The sequence below is a fragment of the Falco biarmicus genome, chromosome 4 (assembly GCF_023638135.1).
Source record: "Falco biarmicus isolate bFalBia1 chromosome 4, bFalBia1.pri, whole genome shotgun sequence".
NCBI classification, from domain to species: Eukaryota; Metazoa; Chordata; class Aves; order Falconiformes; family Falconidae; genus Falco; species Falco biarmicus.
Genome location: NC_079291.1, coordinates 22670163 through 22687903, shown reverse-complemented (window position 1 = coordinate 22687903; position 17741 = coordinate 22670163). Strand labels below are relative to the sequence as shown.

The window sequence follows — 17741 nt, the reverse complement described above, 5'->3', positions numbered from 1 at the left end:
TTGTAATGCCAAGGAACTACGGATTTATAAAGGAGAAACAATAGCAGCAGATAAATATTGCGTTAACAGAGGCTCTTTGTTCTTTTCTACAGCCAGCTTGATTTTGGGATGGCTGGGGAAGTTACAGCAATTGAAATAAGAGGAAAATTTTGTTGAGATTTTTAATGTAGAAGGGAAAACTTGTAAAATGCAATGGTTTGTTTTGTTAAAAATCCTTTGGTAGAAACTTCCCCCAAATCTTCCATCCTTCCCCCCCCCCCCCCACTGTGTCAAGAAAAGCCCTTGCGAGGCAGCAGCCCCCAGCCTTAATGAGAAAGGCGTGCTTCTACCATCCGTTTGGCTGCTGGCTGGCCACCTCTCATGATACGGGCACTCAGTAGTAGCAAGAACTCACAGGGCAACTTCCCGGGGTGATACAGAGGGAAGAAAAAGAGGAGAAAGCCCTTGGTGGTCCTTGGGAACACTCCTTTGCTGGTCTAAAGGGAATCAGTTGCCTGAGCCCCACCTGAGAGGCAGTGGCACAGATTCGTCTGGTGGGGCCCAATCCAGTGGAAGGGGTTCTTGGAAGAGATTTGTATGAATTATGTTGTTGCAGAGAAACAGTTCCTAGGTTTATCAGTGGTAAGGTATCTGTTGGCACTCAACACCGCTGCCACTTAGCTGATTTACCCTATCTGGGCAGTTAACAGCACTTAGATGAATTCTTGGCTGCCAGTGAGAAGTGATTCCCTAAGGCAGGTGTTCAAACCAGCATGAGTTAAGAGGTGATGGAAGCAAAATGAATGGCCAGCAAAGTCGTGCCTCGAGACACCTTGTTGTATGTAACGTTTTTCTGTAGACCAAGGAATAACTAGACATGATTTCAAGCTTTTGGGGCACTCCCTGTGTATGGATGTGTCTATGAGTGTGCATGTTTGTGTGCGTGTGTGCATGCATCCTCTTTAGATAACAGGGTGAATATCTTTGTATGCATTTATCGTGAACTGAGTAATTGTAGATCTTTACAGTTACAACTAATGTAAGGAGCTACACAGACTCTGAGAAAGATGGAAAATGAGAGGGAAAACGTGAACAAAACAAGTAGGAAAAATATTCATGGGCAAAATCATTGCAAATGTGGATCATTACCTTAATTTTTAACCAAAAATACATAGAACAATTGCAATGCTAGAGTTTTGCTGCTTGAAATTTCTAATATCTCATTCTGTTATCAGCTGCAAAGAATGCAAGCTCTAAATATAGTGCACATTCAAAGGCTCTGAGCCTGTGGTTTCTTGGACAAAATTCCTGTGTTCTTTGTGCTGTAGTCAGCAGTATTAGTCGAGTGAGCAGATATTGACTGTGGTATTCACGTGCAGTGAACCAGAAGCAAGCCAACTCTATAGAGGCTGCTGTCAAACTTGTTGCAGTGGCCTGTGAGGTACTGGACTGTGACAGACTCCTTTTTTTTTTCAGTACAATTCTTCCACTCATGTTAAATCTTGCTTCAAAGACAACTGAAATGTTACAGGCTTAGCGTTCTTTCTTTTCTTTCTTTTCTTTCTTTCTTTCTTTCTTTCTTTCTTTCTTTCTTTCTTTCTTTCTTTCTTTCTTTCTTTCTTTCTTTCTTTCTTTCTTTCTTTCTTTCTTTCTTTCTTTCTTTCTTTCTTTCTTTCTTTTTCTTTCTTTCTTTCTTTCTTTCTCTTTCTCTCTTTCTCTCTCTTTCTCTCTCTCTCTTTTTCTCTTTCTTTCTCTCTTTCTCTCTTTCTTTCTCTCTTTCTCTCTCTCTTTCTCTCTTTTTCTTTCTTTCTCTTTCTCTCTTTTTCTTTCTCTCTTTCTTTCTCTCTTGCTCTCTTTCTCTTTCTCACTTTCTCTCTTTTTCTTTCTTTCTTTCTTTCTTTCTTTCTCTCTCTCTTTTTCTCTTTTTCTCTTTCTCTCTTTTTCTCTTTTTCTTTCTTTCTTTCTCTCTTTCTTTCTTTCTCTCTTGCTCTCTCTTTTTTCTCTCTCTTTCTTTCTCTCTTTTTTTCTCTCTCTTTAAAGAGTACTGGTGAGATCTCTGTGTTGTGAATTGGAAGTTCCTAAAGTGAGAGTAAGTATAAACTAGAAAAAATATGAGCAATGAGTACAGCTGCAGTGTAGGTGCACAAAGCACCTTCATCATACTCTGCTCAGTCTTTCCCTCTTTCCCTCACTTAGACTCTTTCCTCCGCCAACAAAGACATCATGTCCTATGGTCTTGGAGTGTGGATTGAATTTGGTTCAGACTTTTTTCCCCTGAGGAGGATGAAACAGAAGTTAAATAATACCTTGTTTCCTTTTTTGTCACCCCTCCCTCAACACACTGTATTTTATATGCATACATTGATATTTGTTTGCATATTTGTAAGAAAAAGCAGGCTTTTGAGCTGGCGTCAGCTGTGCTTCTGAGATGTAGGAGGCTAACTAGCTGTCCCTTGCATATTCTCTATTATATGAGGCTAGAAAAAAAAAGACAGGACCCTAATTCCACCTAAAGGAATGTGCTCAATGGGTGTTTTATCTGTGTGCCTTGGGGTAGCCTGGGCCAACGGTTGTGACTGATGTTATCAATTAATAGAGGAAACAATTTAAAGAAAAATGTTACACTGTTTGATTTTTGCTCTCAGGATGCTTTACATGACCAAGGAACAACTTGGGGCCTTATTTCAGAAGAAGCTTTTCATTGAAGCGGCGCCCTATGAAGTTGTCATTAAAGACCAGGCAAGAATATATTGCTTAGTACCTTCCGGCACAGAATGTGTATGTCTGATCCTACAACAGATTATGACTGCATTTACAGTCAACTTTATAGGGGTGTTGGTAATTTTCTGGAGACCCCCACAGAGGTTAGACACAGAGGCAAAACATCCTGAAGCCCATGAGCCAGGAATACAAAGCTTCTGAAAGCATGAACTGACCTATCATCTTCTTAAAAGCATTATTTACGAGGCGCTGTGACCATTGGTGTTAAGGATCAACAGAAAATTAGGGAGTATTTCGCATGAGGAAGAATTTCTAAACATATCAGATTTAAGTGGCTATCTCTTTAACGATACACATCTTTCAGTCCTGTATCTCCAGCTGAAATTCAGCCTAGATTTATCGTGCCTTTTCCACTGGCCTGTGGAAGAAAAGATTGATAGTCTAGTCCAGTTTATAGAGGCCACCAACGCAAATAGCCCCATTTAACAACATTGTAGACAGATTTGGCAGGGAGAGCAGGGGCTGAATGACCAGGGGCAATCAAGTGTTCTTTGCTTCACCCTGGAAGATCACTATCAGCGTACATCATCAAGACAGTACCAAGAAAGCTTGCGTAGCTGCCTCTGTCTTGGTTTGCCATACTTGTTCCTTGGACATCAGGCTTCCATCCTGACACTTTTTCTAGGAACTGTGTTTCTATTCCCGTGATTAAATTGAATTGCAGAGGTGCTTAGAGAGCAAATGCGTAGGTCGTCCTGCTGGTGCAGGTGTGTCCCAGGTTTGTTCCCCTTGGGGTTTTCATCTTTATGCTTAGCTACTTACTCTGTTTAGAGCTAATAATGCTTCCAGCATATAGATAGTCCATTTACCTCAAATACTTCAAAACTGAATTTACTGCTTTACTAAAAAATGTGCAGCCAGAACATGCATTTGCTTTACACTTGGTGCTTGTTTTTCACATATTTCCCCCCACTACAGTCACATTAGAAGTGGTGTCCCCACCCATTTCAAGTTCTTGAAGTTGTGCGAAGTTACAGCTTTGCCCAAGGACTGCTTTTTTATCTCCAGTTTTGCACACAACTAGAGCAAGAACAGCAAAGTCAATCCTTTATCTCGTTTCTTCTGATGGCTTTGGTGTTCCAGCCATTCACCATTTGTGAGAACCAACTGGTTGTGTGGGTTGCGTAGCACCAAAATGGCCTTCAGTGCCTGCAGGATCAAGTAAAGACACTGGCCTGGCTGAGATAAAACTTCTTAGCGCTCTGCATGAGAACTGAGTGTTTTCCCACTCTGATTTGGTTGCACTCCAGCCAGTTCCCACACTTGGACTTTTGATACTGGCAGAGAAAACACAAGTGACCATTAGCAGAATACTTTCTTGCCCCCTCTTAGCGGCATTCACCTTTGGTAGAAGTTGTGCTTCATATACCTGTGAATCTTACTGCCCTCATGGATGTTGGTGCTGATCCGTGGCTCGCCTGCTATTAGTGGTGGTGCTTGGAGGATGGGAGAAGCTTGGAAGCCATTGTTTTCATAAGTTCACTCCTGGACTCGCAGTCCTGGTTATAGCATAGATGTGTAGCATATGCCTGCTGCTGTCACTGAGGTGCACTCTCAAAATGGCTTTTCTTCCCCGAATCATGGGTTTGTCTTGGGTAGGGGGGAGGCATTTCAGAAAATAATCTGTGTATTTTATATAGAAATGCATATATACATTTATATATATGTATATACATATATATGTGTGTATATATATGTGTATACACATACGCAGAAATTTCTGTACACCTTCTGTACACCTGTATGATTTTTTATTTTTTATTTTCCTGCTGCTAGTAGTAGTATTAGGTGAGAAATTTTAGCTGGTACTCTCTCTGTTCAGTAATAGTTGCCAATCTTTGTGAATACAATTTTGGACTGTCTGCTAATGTTTGAACAGAGATGTGAAGCAAATCCACCATACCTCAACAGAAATGATTAATGCTGAACCTTCACATCACTGTTTGTGTCAGGATTGTAGTCCTTTAAAGTTAGAGTTTTATCAAATGTTCCCTTCACAACCAAATTTAGGTAGCAAGCACAACAGAAAAGACATTCAGTCACTGAATTTGTCTTTGTTATTGACAGCTTGGTTTTGTTTTAAACAGTTAAGATCTTAATTTAGCATATAAATTCAGAATTGAAGAAAAGCTTTATCTCTTCCCCAAAATGTCAGGTTTTGTAATATTGTGGATGTAACTTGCAGTAGGCACTGGAAATGAAAACTGAGGGGTTTGCTTTGCTTTGGTTTTGAATTTGAGAAAGAGTGTTTCTGGCATTACAGAATGCTGAGGAGTGTTCATTTGAGGTGATGTGAGAGGGTTTTGGGGTGCTTTACCAGGAGAAGGAATGCCTGGCTTAGCGGGAGGAAGACATTAAGGGAAGAAGAGAATCTGAAATTTGCTGAAACAATAGTGAGGATGATATTCTTGAGTGTGAGGTAGGGAGGGCTTAGAATCATCAGTGAATGAATGAAATGAGGAGAAAGGTATTTAAGTACTGAAAGTACTAAAAGCTTAATTCTCTGAAAATTTAAAACCATTAAATTATGGAAGTAAACCCCCATTAATTGAAAATACTGGGTTTTGAAATAACAGAGTATTTATGAAATTCATGTATCAGTTGATGTCAAAGTTTGATTTTACCATCACAGGTCATACCCATCACAAGAAAAACTTCCTGTGAATACCTCAGGAGTTCTGTCGAGATTTAGGACCAGCAAGCTCTTCTTTCTGGTCAGGTAATCTCCCTGGTGGATGCAGGAATCTGGTCCTCACTCTGGGGGAGTGGATCCCAATTAGCAATGCTGTTTTTCCACAGAGAATATTGTTGCACATAGCCAGGAGCACTCTTTGCATGCAGGCTGCATCCTCTTCTGATATGTAAATGGTAGAGAAATTGGGAGTAATTGTAGAAACCATTGCAACTCTCTTAGTTTTTTGCCATTTGGATGTTTTTCTTCTTCTCCCAGTCATGCCTACATGTATGTATGCACACTTTCTCTGTTGTGCATAATGACTTTAAGGTTATTTTTTAAAGGCCTTCAGGCTTTTCTGAGTGTTTTTGAAACAGTGCACCATTCACGGGTGTATTGCCTGTATAGAGGTAGTCTTTGATGAGGTTTTTGTCATATGCACCCACTGAAGTTACAGTGTACTCAAGCATTAGAAAAGCCACTATTTGAGCGTCTTTGTTTTCTTTGTTGAGCTGTTTATTTTGCTTTCTTCCCACACAGTTCCCCGGCCTCGCTCTGACAACTGCTTTTCTGCATGAATTACATTCCTCGGGGCCGCAAGTCTCCTAATTCTTCCAGTCGATTTGATTCCTGCCTGTGTGATTAGTCCTCCGCTCCAACACACAGTTGGTCTTTGCCAAGCAAACTGCTTGCTAAGTGCCTTTAACATGAAGACCTAACTACATTTTTTAACCTCATTAGTCTGTAGGGCACTGCTTCATTCCGGCTTAATAACACGGCCACTAGTGAATCATCACTTGCTCTAAAACAGGTTACAAAAAGGTTACCTAAATTGTCTGGTTTTCTTTTTGTGTGACTGTGCTTTTGCTGGGTATTAACAGTTTCTTTCAGCCCACGTCCAGTTTTAGCATGTAAGTTGCTTTTTGAAAGGAGATCCATTGATTCTGCTCAGGTAGATCTGTGATGCGGAGAAATTTCATATTTGTATGTGCAAAAACCCCAGCTCACCTCGGCACCTATTTGGAAGTAGCAAATCTAAGTAAATAAAACTGGTAAGAAAATGTGTTGGGAGAAAAGGGGAAGAGGGCTTGGGGGAGCTGATAAAATTTTCCTACTTGTTTCAGCTTTAGAATTACAAAACCCTCATCTTCACCAGCTGGAATACAGACTTCTCACTGTAACACCGGCTTTACCGCAATGTGGCCACACTCTGCACTGGTTCACTTTGTCTCATGGGATCAATTTTTAACTGAATGTATCATCACTGAAATTTAGATTTCAGTTGCAATCGCACATAAACTCGAATGGAAAAGATATTAAAGGACTTCCAAATGTTGTAAAGGCAGTAAAAAAAAAAGAAAAAAGTTTCCTAAGAATACAGCGTCACCAGGGAGCTGGGGGAAGAAAGGAGGCACTGGGTCACATGCCACTTGTGATGGTGCATTTGTGCAGTTGCATAGCACAGCCACTCAGAGGGTGAGACTTCATGATTAATGGTGTTTATTCTTGACAGAAGCCTCCTTTATTTATCTGCAATACAGTTTAGTGATTTTATCAGTCACCTGAATGAAAAATATTCAGTCATACCAATATTGCGGTGTAAATTGAGTAGAGTCACTTTTTATTATATCTTTCAGCCTTATCATCTGCACAGTAATTTTCTAGCAGGGGTTTGATATAGAAAGGCTGGATTTAGCTGTACTTGACACAAAGCCTCTTCAATTTCCCCTAAAAAGTTCAGGCTACTCTTAGAAATGTATATAAATATATATATAAAAAACCCTCTTATCCAAGCAATTTCAGGATTTGAAAGAATAAAGATAAAATGCGCAAACCTGGATGTGAGAAATGTTGTTCGAATGAAAACATCTAATAGCTCTGAAGCCACTGGTGAAATGCTCTTTAGTGTTTAAGCTTGTGGCTTAGTGCAGTTCTTTTTGCATGGCTACATAGTCTGACTTTCTTCTAATCAATCATCATCCAACCCCAATCAGCATACAGGCAGAGCCTATCGTTCATCCTAGGTGTAATTTCAGAGTTGAAGACTATAATGGCCACATACAGCACATTAGTCACTGCGATAACAGCTAGTGGCACTCCTGAGGAAGGGGGAGGACAGGGGAGAAGGGGAATAAAATTCTTCTCATTCTCACAGTGCATTAGTGAAATAGGAGCAAATGTTAAACAAATGTTTATTCAATTAGCTGACTTAACAGCATTAAGTGTGAGAAAGCTTCTGACACTCCTTTGACCCACTCTTTTGCAGGAGGAGAGGAAGGGAAAAGGGAAGTAAGTAAAGGGGTGCATGAATGCTATCAGGATTTATATATGCCCACATATTCATATGATGATGCCGCTGTGGTTAAACACTTCAAGAGATGGCAGGCCCTGCCTGTAACTGAGAGGAGGCTAAAATTTGAATAGCAAATGAGACCACCTCTAGAGCATCAAAAGAAATTGCAGAGCAGGGAAGTTTGCTGTAGGAACGCAGCTGGTAATTTCACTGTCCAGTCTGTTATTAATAACAGATAATGAGTATGCTGTAGACCTTTCAGATTTCCCTGCTGCACTTTGTGCTACAGCGTAGTTTGAAGAGGGAATGGTATGTGGCTCGCCACGGCAGTCTCTCCTCTAACGTGTAGTGACACTTTTCCAAGGCTTATTCAAATAACATTTGATTGTCCCATGCCTCTGTTTTATATTTCTGATGATGAGTTCTACATCAAATGCAGCATGGATACATTATCATCAATATATTAATGACAACAAGCCAGTAGACTTGCAACTGGCTGAAGACAGGGGAGGAAGACTTTACCAGCACTGAGATAAGCTGTGCTATGCAGGTATAGGGTCTTACCCCGCTTACAGTTCATAGAAGTCAGTGTGAACTGTGTAAAATAAGGCAATACCTTGGTAAGGCTCTAGCAGAATCAAGTGATGGAATCACAGCATAGCTTGCTAGCATTACTGTTATTTACTGTTTACGTTGCTGCAATGTCCAACGGCTCTGTGCGGAACTGGAACTCTGCTGAGTGTTGTGCAAATACAAGGATCTCTGCCAGGAACAGCTCAAGGTCCAACTGCTTTGGCAAATGAACTCTGGTGAGTCAGTTCTGATGGCCTCGGGGGTTACCAGCCCCAGCTGTTTTTCTCGCCCTGTGGATTATCCCTTGTCCCTCAGCAGGGTCGACCAGTGTCCCTTTGCCCCATTTACAGTCCAGCCGCTTTGCTCTGGCTCACTGAAGTTGGGCACTGGTGTGTTCAGAGGCAGAGATGTGCTGCCTGTGCTGGGAGGGGCACCAGCTGGGTGGTGTGGGGCAGGAAAAGCTTACACAGCTGCTGCAAAATTTGCAAAAGGATGTCCTCTAGCAGCCTAAAAGGCAAGTGGCATTTGGAGGGAGTAATTCTACTCAGTCACGTTTCTGTATGTTTGCACCCTTTGTTTGTACAAGCAAAGAAATTGCCAAGTAAATCATGTAATCCTCCCCTAGTCACTGATTTCTTTGCAGCAGTCCTGGGAAGGATTCAGAGGAAGGAGAGGCAAGCTGTATGCAAAGGGCAAGTGGAGAGTGTTTCAGAGGAGGGTCAGGAGGCAGTGACAGCAGTTGGTGGCAGGATGGAAGGAAAAGGGGGAGGCAGGTTGTGGGGAGATCGCCATTGTGTGAGGAGGAGAACGAGAAGCCTGGGCTTGACTTGGAGAACTACTGGGAGGCCGTACATGGTTTTAGTTGCATTTTGTGTAAAGAAGAAAAAAAATAAATCAATCAAAACTGTATCTGCATACATATTTAAGGAATGCATGTCAGGGCTCCAAGTCAAGACTCGTAATGAAACGAATATACCTCGGACTCGGTGGCATCTAAAGTAGCACTTGCTGACTGCAGTCAGTACAGGTGTTACTGTGAGCTGAAGGTCACCAGTGTTACAGCTGACCTTATGTAAATGAAATGGTAAATAATGGAATGAAAATTCATTGCTTTTTACAGCATAAACTCTTCTTGAGGGAATCCACAAGCTGATGGTTGGGTTATTTATGCAGTATTACAGGTAGTAGAGGGTGTATGTACAAAAGCTGTGTCTGCGTTCAGGCAGTCCATCAGGTGAAAAATAGGAATACAGTCACTAAGGATTTAGTGCCTTGATTGATGTAGCCAATTTTTAACTGTAACTACCTAATGTTAACACTTCCCAAAGAAGTAAAGGGGAACCAGAGTAATATTCTTTTGCTGTGGGTCATCAGCTAATTGTCGTGCATGATTTCCAGCACCATGAACATCTCTTGTGCAGTCATTTGTATCTTTTTTTTTTTCCCCCTGCAGCGATACCTTTTAACTTTATGAGGGTGAAATATTTTATTCAAATCCAAGGTGAGGTTATTTGTGTATTTTAGGAATTTACATTCCAGAACTGCACACATTGTGTAAGGCATTGTCCTTGCCTGAGTGAGAAGATACTATAGCATATTATCTCTTGGTCTGACCTTTTCACTGTAGACACCAAACACATTCTGAGTGCTTTACTGCAGTTTTGCAGACTGGGAAACAGCAAATGAGGAAGTCAACAAACTTGTCCGAGGTGGCACAGCAGATGAGTGATAGGAGCCAAACCATAGCCTGTATATTTTAAACCCTGAAATCCCTGATGGCTGTCCCCAAAACATTAACACTTTTATTTCTATTAGATGCTGGAAGATGAATAAACAGTGAGGACTGTCTTGTTAGGTAGTGACTCCTGTTTTAAAGCACACGGCTCAATTCCTTTGGTAGTATCTCCCACGTTAAATGAGTATTGTTTGTGTAATGCCATAGTTGATTGTGCAGACCAGCCCTTCAGCATCAGCAGTCAACAACTGGCTATAAAAAGGTTTTTATATTAAGAAAGTTGAGCTCTAAAAAAGTAAGGCTTGTCCCTGAAAATACAAGTGAGAACAATTCTAATAGTTGTGATTAGCCCAAATGATCAAGTTACTCCTCACTGTTACGAGCATGTATGCGGTTGTAGGTGCTCGACAAATCAGGCTCAGGCAACTAACTATATGCCTAAGTGATATGGAAAAACTAAGCATCAAATAGTCATCCTGCTTCTCAGAATCTTTAGTTGCTATTGTAGGGTTCAAATCTCTATAAACTGCAATAAATGGGAAACTGTCTGCTGATCTAATTGATGAAACTTTTAAGTGATCATAGACGTGATCTTCATAAGCACAAAGTGCTGACCTAGTTCTGCTCTCCCAGACACCCACCAGTAAAGCTTCCGCTGACTTCAACACAAGGAGAGTGAGGCTAGCACCGAGTATTTTTAAAATGCAATTCCATGGCTGCTTTTTTCTTTACACTTCTAATTGAATTTGTAAACAATCAAACCCATAAATATGTAGTACAGGAAATCAATAATATCATCTTTTAATACTTCAGAAGATTATTGCGGGGGGGGGGGGGCGGGAAGAAAAAGAAAAAAAGAAAAGGATCATATGCAGTTTAATGAGTTTAACATTTTTCACTTCTCCAGGCAGGGCTGAATTGAACAGGTATCAGAGAAACAGTGTGGATATCACTGGTATGAGATTTATGCCATCAATGCTTGCTCCAGCATTGAATAACGTACTGTTAAATGATTAAATATCGAGGTTTGAACTTTGACACTTTCATAATATAACAAGATGGATGAAAAGGCAATAATAAATTAGGTTATGTTACAATATTTCATCCCACTTCGTTGACAAGCTTTGTTCTGTGAGATAGATTATTGTTCCATCTGTAACCTCAGCTCAGTGTCATATTTACAATGTTATAGTTAAGGATCACTTGCTGTTTTCAATATAAATGTATTTTTCAACAGATTCATAAAAGAGCCATTTAAAAATTTATCAGAACAGAACTTGGCATTAAAATTTCCAGTCCTAGAGTTACAGTTTCCTTTAAAATCAGGAAATGCTTAAATCACCATGGTTTTGCAGGTTTTGTTGTTTTGGTTTAGGTTTTTGTTGGTTGGGTTTTTGAAGATAGGTTGTGCTTAGAAGAGGTTTTTGCCAAAGCACAGCTTAAAGCTATTTGGAAACTATTTGTGACAGATCACTTCTCTAGCACCAAACCAACCTCAAAATTTTCATCCAGCTTTTCTAGTTACACAGACCTTTGTGGCTGTCCCGAGTGGCTTTACATCTGCTTCCAGAAGACACTGCTATTGCAGAGTGCTCTGTGACAAGCATGGGAGGTTGCAGTACATCCCAAGGCCTGCTGTACCTTTCATAGTCCCCAGAGATGCAAGAACAGCGACAACAGGCTATATTGATAGCCTAGGATGTCTCAAAGCAGTTCAAGAACCCCAAAGCAAAGCAGTGTGAGCACCCTGAGGCCACTAATAAGCCATAATTGCCTTGAATAGCCTCACCTGGGACCTCCACCCATACCCCAGGCACTCGGGAGCCCCTTTTAAACTCAGCCTGGAGCCTTTAGTTCCTGCCTGAGCTATGTTGTAGGTAGTGCCTGTTTCTGCTCCTGCCTGAGCTTGGGGCCTGGACTGTAAGTAGCTATTTTCTTGGATGGACCCCTCAGAGCCATGGTGTAACTTGTCTCCTGTCCTGTCTTTGGCCCCATCTCCTTCTGCACTTGACTGGCCTCCCCCAGACCTGGTTTGTCACTTTGCCTTGTCTCAGACTGCTGATGGCCTTGTTATCAGCGCCTGGCTCTGCTCCTTCAGCTCAGATCTGATGGTGTGGAGTGCATTGCCTGTGCTGGGGTTAACCTTGCCTCTTGGCTTGCCTTCCCATAGAGAGCAGCTGGCTCTTGCTTCTCCCCAGCACCCTGAAATTGGTCTCTTTCCTTCACTTCCCCACCCCCCTTCACTTCCTGGACTAGCCACCCTTACTCAGTTATAAGCGTAAATCCACATAAGATGGTTTCATGGTACTTTGGGCTTGTCTTCTGCCTGGCCATTCACTAGATCTACAGGAATGATGGAGAGAGGGTGGCTGAAGAGCCACGTAATCAACAAACTCTGTGCTTGCTTACCTGCCAGGGGATTTTTATCTCTCATCATAGCCAGACAGCAGTATTTCACCTGCGTGAGTTAGCCACTCCGTTAGTACCAAAGAAAGGGACAGGATTTCCACTTGAATTTGGAGCATCTGATCTTCTCCATCATAAAAGAGGCTAATGCTTAGGTACAAAAAAACAGCCTAAAGTATGTGGTATGAGACCCCGCTACCTCCATACTTTCTGCTGATGGAAAAAATTTGTGTCCTTTCAGGATAATACTAGGTATGAAATCTGTGTATGAAGATAATTTTGAAATGCATGTAACTTGCTCGTGCTTGCCCCATCAGCTCTCAGTATCCCATGATCTTCATTCCCCAGTTAAAGAAAGGGCTGCATGGGCTTTGTTCAGATTTTGTGGTGGCTAAAAGCCACGAAGGAGTGTAGAGTTTGTCTGTTACAGCTGTAAACAACAAAACAAAATGACACACCATTTTCATGAGTAATAACTGAAGTCTTAGATACAGCTCATCTGTGGTTCAGCTCAGAGAAAGCATTAGGGAAAAAAACCCCACAGCTTTGTGTGTTTTGTGATTTGCCATACATCTGATGCTGCTCACGGCTGCTGAACGGGTGTGACCACTGAAGTTTTTAAGGCTGTGCAGACACCTCTGTGACATTCATTAAAGAAAGTGTCATGGCTAATAGGAAAAAATACACCTGTTTGCCCTGGCATTGATCTCACTACTTGGGCATGCATGCACCACGCTCCTTTTGGGCAGCTGAGATTCTCCAGAGCATTAGAGCTGGGACAAGGAGAAGCTGGTAGGGTAGAGGTGGTTGGGAAGTGGGAAGACCTGTATTAGATAGGGAAGTTGTGTGGCAGTCAAGGTATTTCGGCACCTTAGTGGTGAGCAGGGAAGCAGTCTGGACAGAAAGGAGGAGGAGACTTCACAGCTGGCTCCATTCTCTGCTGCTTCTCTTCGATGTCAGGGATGTAGATGTAATCAAGGTTACTGAGAAAATAATAAAATCACCCTAATGTGCCAGGATAAAAAAATGCGGTGATGAAACACAGCCATAGGATGTCTTTTATTCCCAAACCTGGAGACCTCCCAACTTCAAGTAAGTATTGGAAGTATGATAGGCTTTGTGTTAAATTTGAGTTGAGCTGAGTTTGCAGAATCTCTGGGAGCAGACTTAAAGGTTCTGATTCAGAAAAGAGTGTGCATCTGCTTCACTCCCTCTCTCTGAAGGAAGCCTTAGTGCTCCAAGTATGTTGTTGAACTGGAAAATCCCTGTGTAGGAGAGGATGCAGAACAAGTTCTGTCTTCCCATGGTTTGCAGGTGAGGCATAAAGTTTCAAGCAGCATCACTGAAAATGTCCCTGCCTTTTCTCACGCTGAAGCCTCGTTGCATCCGATGAAGTAGCCTCAGACCTAAGGCAGAACACCATTTGCCCAGGCTGGGAACCAAAGTACATGTGAAATAAAAATGATGGGGGCGGACTGCCACCCACATCTGGAGATTTGGGAGATTTTATTTGCTTGTCACTGAATGAGTGTTTGCAGAACCACTCCTGGGCTGTACTGTTTGTTGTTTACAGGAGAAAAGTCATTCTTTATTGGTACACAGAGGTTACAAAGCAGCAGCAGCTAGTAGTGTGTTGGGCTGCACCCTTTCTAAAAGTCACATTTTAGTTTGAAGGAGGGAGTTAATACTTTTGAAAGATGTTCATAGTGAAGTTTAATCAAGGAGGGAAAGGAAGAGGAAAAATAGTGACATTTATTGGAATAGATCAGGAGGGTTCAAACAGTGGGAGCTGAGAGCAGATGGAGGCAGGAGGGAAAATGAGATTGTAGGAAAAGGAGGGTCTGGGAACAGAGAGGAGTGAGAAAAGTATGGGCTGGAAGTGAGCAGAGAAGTTAGCAGCATGTTAAAATCAGATGTTGGAGAGAGATTAGTAAACATCAGAGTCGAGAGCTGGGAATTTTCTGTGGAATCTGATGACTCCTTATTTCTGCCTCTGATAATACAGCTTATATGCCTGTTGTTGGTTGATGGTACCCAGGTCGGCATCCTCTCCCCAGCATCCTCGGAAAACTGAGGAGCTCAGAGGGAGGAAGAGGCAGGGCTGAGGAGGAGGAGAAGCGGTTGAGTCCCAGTGTCCTTGAATGGCTCCCATTGGATCTGGAGGGAAAAGCTGACAGCCTGGCTCTTAATCTTGCTCCTGCAGCAGCGTTTGGCTGTTGGCCAGCTGGAGAGTGAATCACTGAGGCTGATACAGACTTTCAGCCTTCTTGCAAAAGCTTTTAAATAGTTTTCTCTTCGATGTGCATCAGATAAGGCCAGGGCTCCTGCCTGCCTGCATGCTCTTTGGGTTTCTCTCTCTTTCTGAGCTGAGATCACATTAGAAAAAATGACTTGTAAAATGACATCCAAACTTAGTTTCTTTGTTACTCTTGTATTAAATTTTCTCTACTACTGTATATTCCTCACTGCCAGGATGGGAAATTCACTCAGTAATGTGATATTAAGCTGTGGTATTTTTGCTTCCTACATCACCATGAGTTTCAGGGCTCCTGCCTTCTACACTTGGCCTGACAGGGAACCACGAGACAGCAAATGCTTCATGGCTGGTGGGGGTTCACAGTACCCACACAAGTAAAGCTTCATTTCCATTGTAAAACAAAGGTGCTTCGAAACCACACAGAGAAGTGCTCTGAGGAAAGGAGGTGCACAGTGGGGGAAAATGCCTCCTGGTTTCAGGTTCTCGGTGTGTTTTAAATATGGTGAAGGTGTACCAGTGCATGGCTGGGCTTCGTGTAGGTCACTTGCTCAGGTGCCAAAAAAGCATGATTGTGCTGCCAGTACCTGCTGCTGGCACACAACAAATGCGTCTCTTTAATGAATTTTGGAGCTAGGAGGTAATTTCATATGAGAAGGCTGAACAGGCTTACCTTGCAGAAATCTGTAGGAGGGCAAGAAACACACAAAAGCCAAATAGGGAAGGGAAGGAAAGGGAAAAGAGGAAGAAAAAAAGAGGAGGAAAAATCTTTATTCCCCAGATTTTATGAGCCCTCATGGATTTTGTGGCAGGGAAGCCTGCGTCATGTTGGGAATGTAGCAACTTTGATCTTTGTCCCACTCATACACTAGCATTTCCAAGCTGATGGCAGGGCAGAATTGGCTCCTACGTAAGATTATGTTCTGTTGGCCTTTTAGGTGACAACAACTATCTCAATTGATCATGGTATGTGTATGTTAAAAGAAAAAAAAATACATTTCTTGTTTTATTATTCTTCGTAAGCCAGCAGCATCAAAGGAACAGGCTGCCCTCACTGCTCTCACAGCTGCTGCCTGTGTCTGTGCTGTATATATGCTAAATTAATTGGAAAAACAGGGACAAAAAGGCATTTAGTTCGGGTCAACCAGTTGGACTACAGCAAATGCATGACAGGCTTAATCATTGTCTTTTGCCAAAGAGCAGGTTGGCAGGGGCAGGCACTCCAACCCCTCCTGATGAAATCTGGACTTTTTCCAGTGCCTTTGGAGGCGGGATGCTGTAAGAGAAAGGTCTCCACACAGAGCCCGGACGCTGTCATATCAACGGGGGGGGGGGGGGGGGGGGGGATGATGGGGAGGGTAACGGCAGGTTATTTATCTTTTGTCAGCTGTGAACTCAGCTTTCAGCCTTGGTTCATCACAGCTTCACACACATAGCCTGAGAAGGCACCAAAGCTCTCCCTTTGCAAGAATGAGGTAGTTAATTAATGTGGTCATGTTAAAGGCATCAGCCTCTGGTGCCATGCTAAAAACAAACATAAGCAAGCAATCTTTCTTCCTTTGTCTCCAAGTTTTATCCATCTTAGGGAAGGGACATCAACAAAAAGCTGCTCCAAAGGACCCAGCTGTCTTAATGGCTTACAAAGTTTGGGTTTTCTGACATGACTTCTGTGTACATGTGCAATCTTACACTTGCAGGGATAGTGAGCTGGCCAATGAAGGGAGCAGGTGCAGTGTTGCTCTCCAGACTTGTTTTTCCAATAGCCACATGGTTTTGGAGACGTAAAAGATTCAGCATCTGAGTATGTCTTCCATATTGCAGCAAGAATGAATATGTGGTATACAGGGTGTATATTTCACACTAATTAAAGTTATTTTCTGCTGAACTCCATGGGGAAAGGGTATTGAGGGATTTAAAGATTAAGCTAAATATAAACTCATGTTAAAATTGGTCAGAGAAATGTTGCTAATAATGGGTACAGAGAAGAATTAATTTCCTATCCTTTTTCTTTCCAGGCAGTTGACTTTAGTGGAGGTTATTAAATGTGCAAGCCAGTTGCTATTCTTCAAGAAATGAATGTGTTACCTTTACAGTATTTTTCTTTATTCTATAGATAACCTGGCTGTTTTTTGTTTGTTTTTCTTTCTTTTTTCTTCCAGGCCTTCTGCCTTATCTAGTAGCCCGACATACTCAGAGCTTCCGTTCCTTAGAATTTCCCCGCACCGAAATCCTGCTGCAACATCAGAGTCTCCCTTCAGCACCCCTCACCCATACATTAACCCTTACATGGACTACATCAGGTCCCTGCACAGCAGCCCGTCCCTTTCCATGATCTCGGCAGCCCGTGGGCTCAGCCCAACAGACGGTGGGTTAAGACAGGCTTCTTGTTTTCTGTCATTGTAGCAACTTAAGTTATATTAATCTTGTCAAAATTTTTTCCCCCTTGTTCAAAGCAGCTTCAGCAGGTTTGTCAGACATATTCATTATGTCATAAATGTTTCAATACTTCATCAGCCGATCATGGCTCATTTGTACATCTCACAAATGTTGAAACTTCAGGGAGAAGGGGGAAAAAAAAAAAAAAAGGCCCTGCCTCATTCAAAATTTAAGCTGGAAGGGTGGTGTATGTCTTGTGATATCTTTTGTTTGTGGAGGTGACCCAGGGTGTGATTCTGATCTCCCAAGAAATCCGCTTTATCTGCACTGAATCGAGCCAGATTCTTCATGAGTGTACATCAGTGTATAACCATGGAGTTCTTCAGGTGTGAAAGGCTTATTGATTGAAATAGTATTTTTCAATCATAGAAAGCATTCATTGAGTTGTTGTATTTAGTCAATAGTTCTGTTAAAGTTATGTAGAATTATTTCAGTTTATCCTAGTCAATGATATGGCCAAATGAAATGATGCTGATGTAGAAGAAGTGGCTGATGATCAGGACTGGCCCCTTCTGTTTAAATGGTGGGCAGTACACTTGAAATATCAGTGCTTTAGGTCTTGGTGTGACCATGGCTATTACTTTCCAGGTTATTTCGGTTGAAGTGATCT

General features: G+C 42.0%; 1 protein-coding gene across 2 annotated transcripts in view; it reads left to right on the top strand.

The window, feature by feature from the left end:
* GLI3 (GLI family zinc finger 3) overlaps positions 1-17741 on the top strand; it is a 215866-nt gene that overhangs the window by 125011 nt on the left and 73114 nt on the right. For both annotated transcript variants that reach the window (XM_056338041.1, XM_056338040.1), the window contains exon 5: positions 16855-17060. In XM_056338041.1, coding sequence (XP_056194016.1) covers positions 16855-17060 — 206 coding nt within the window. The remainder of the gene's footprint in view (positions 1-16854; positions 17061-17741) is intronic.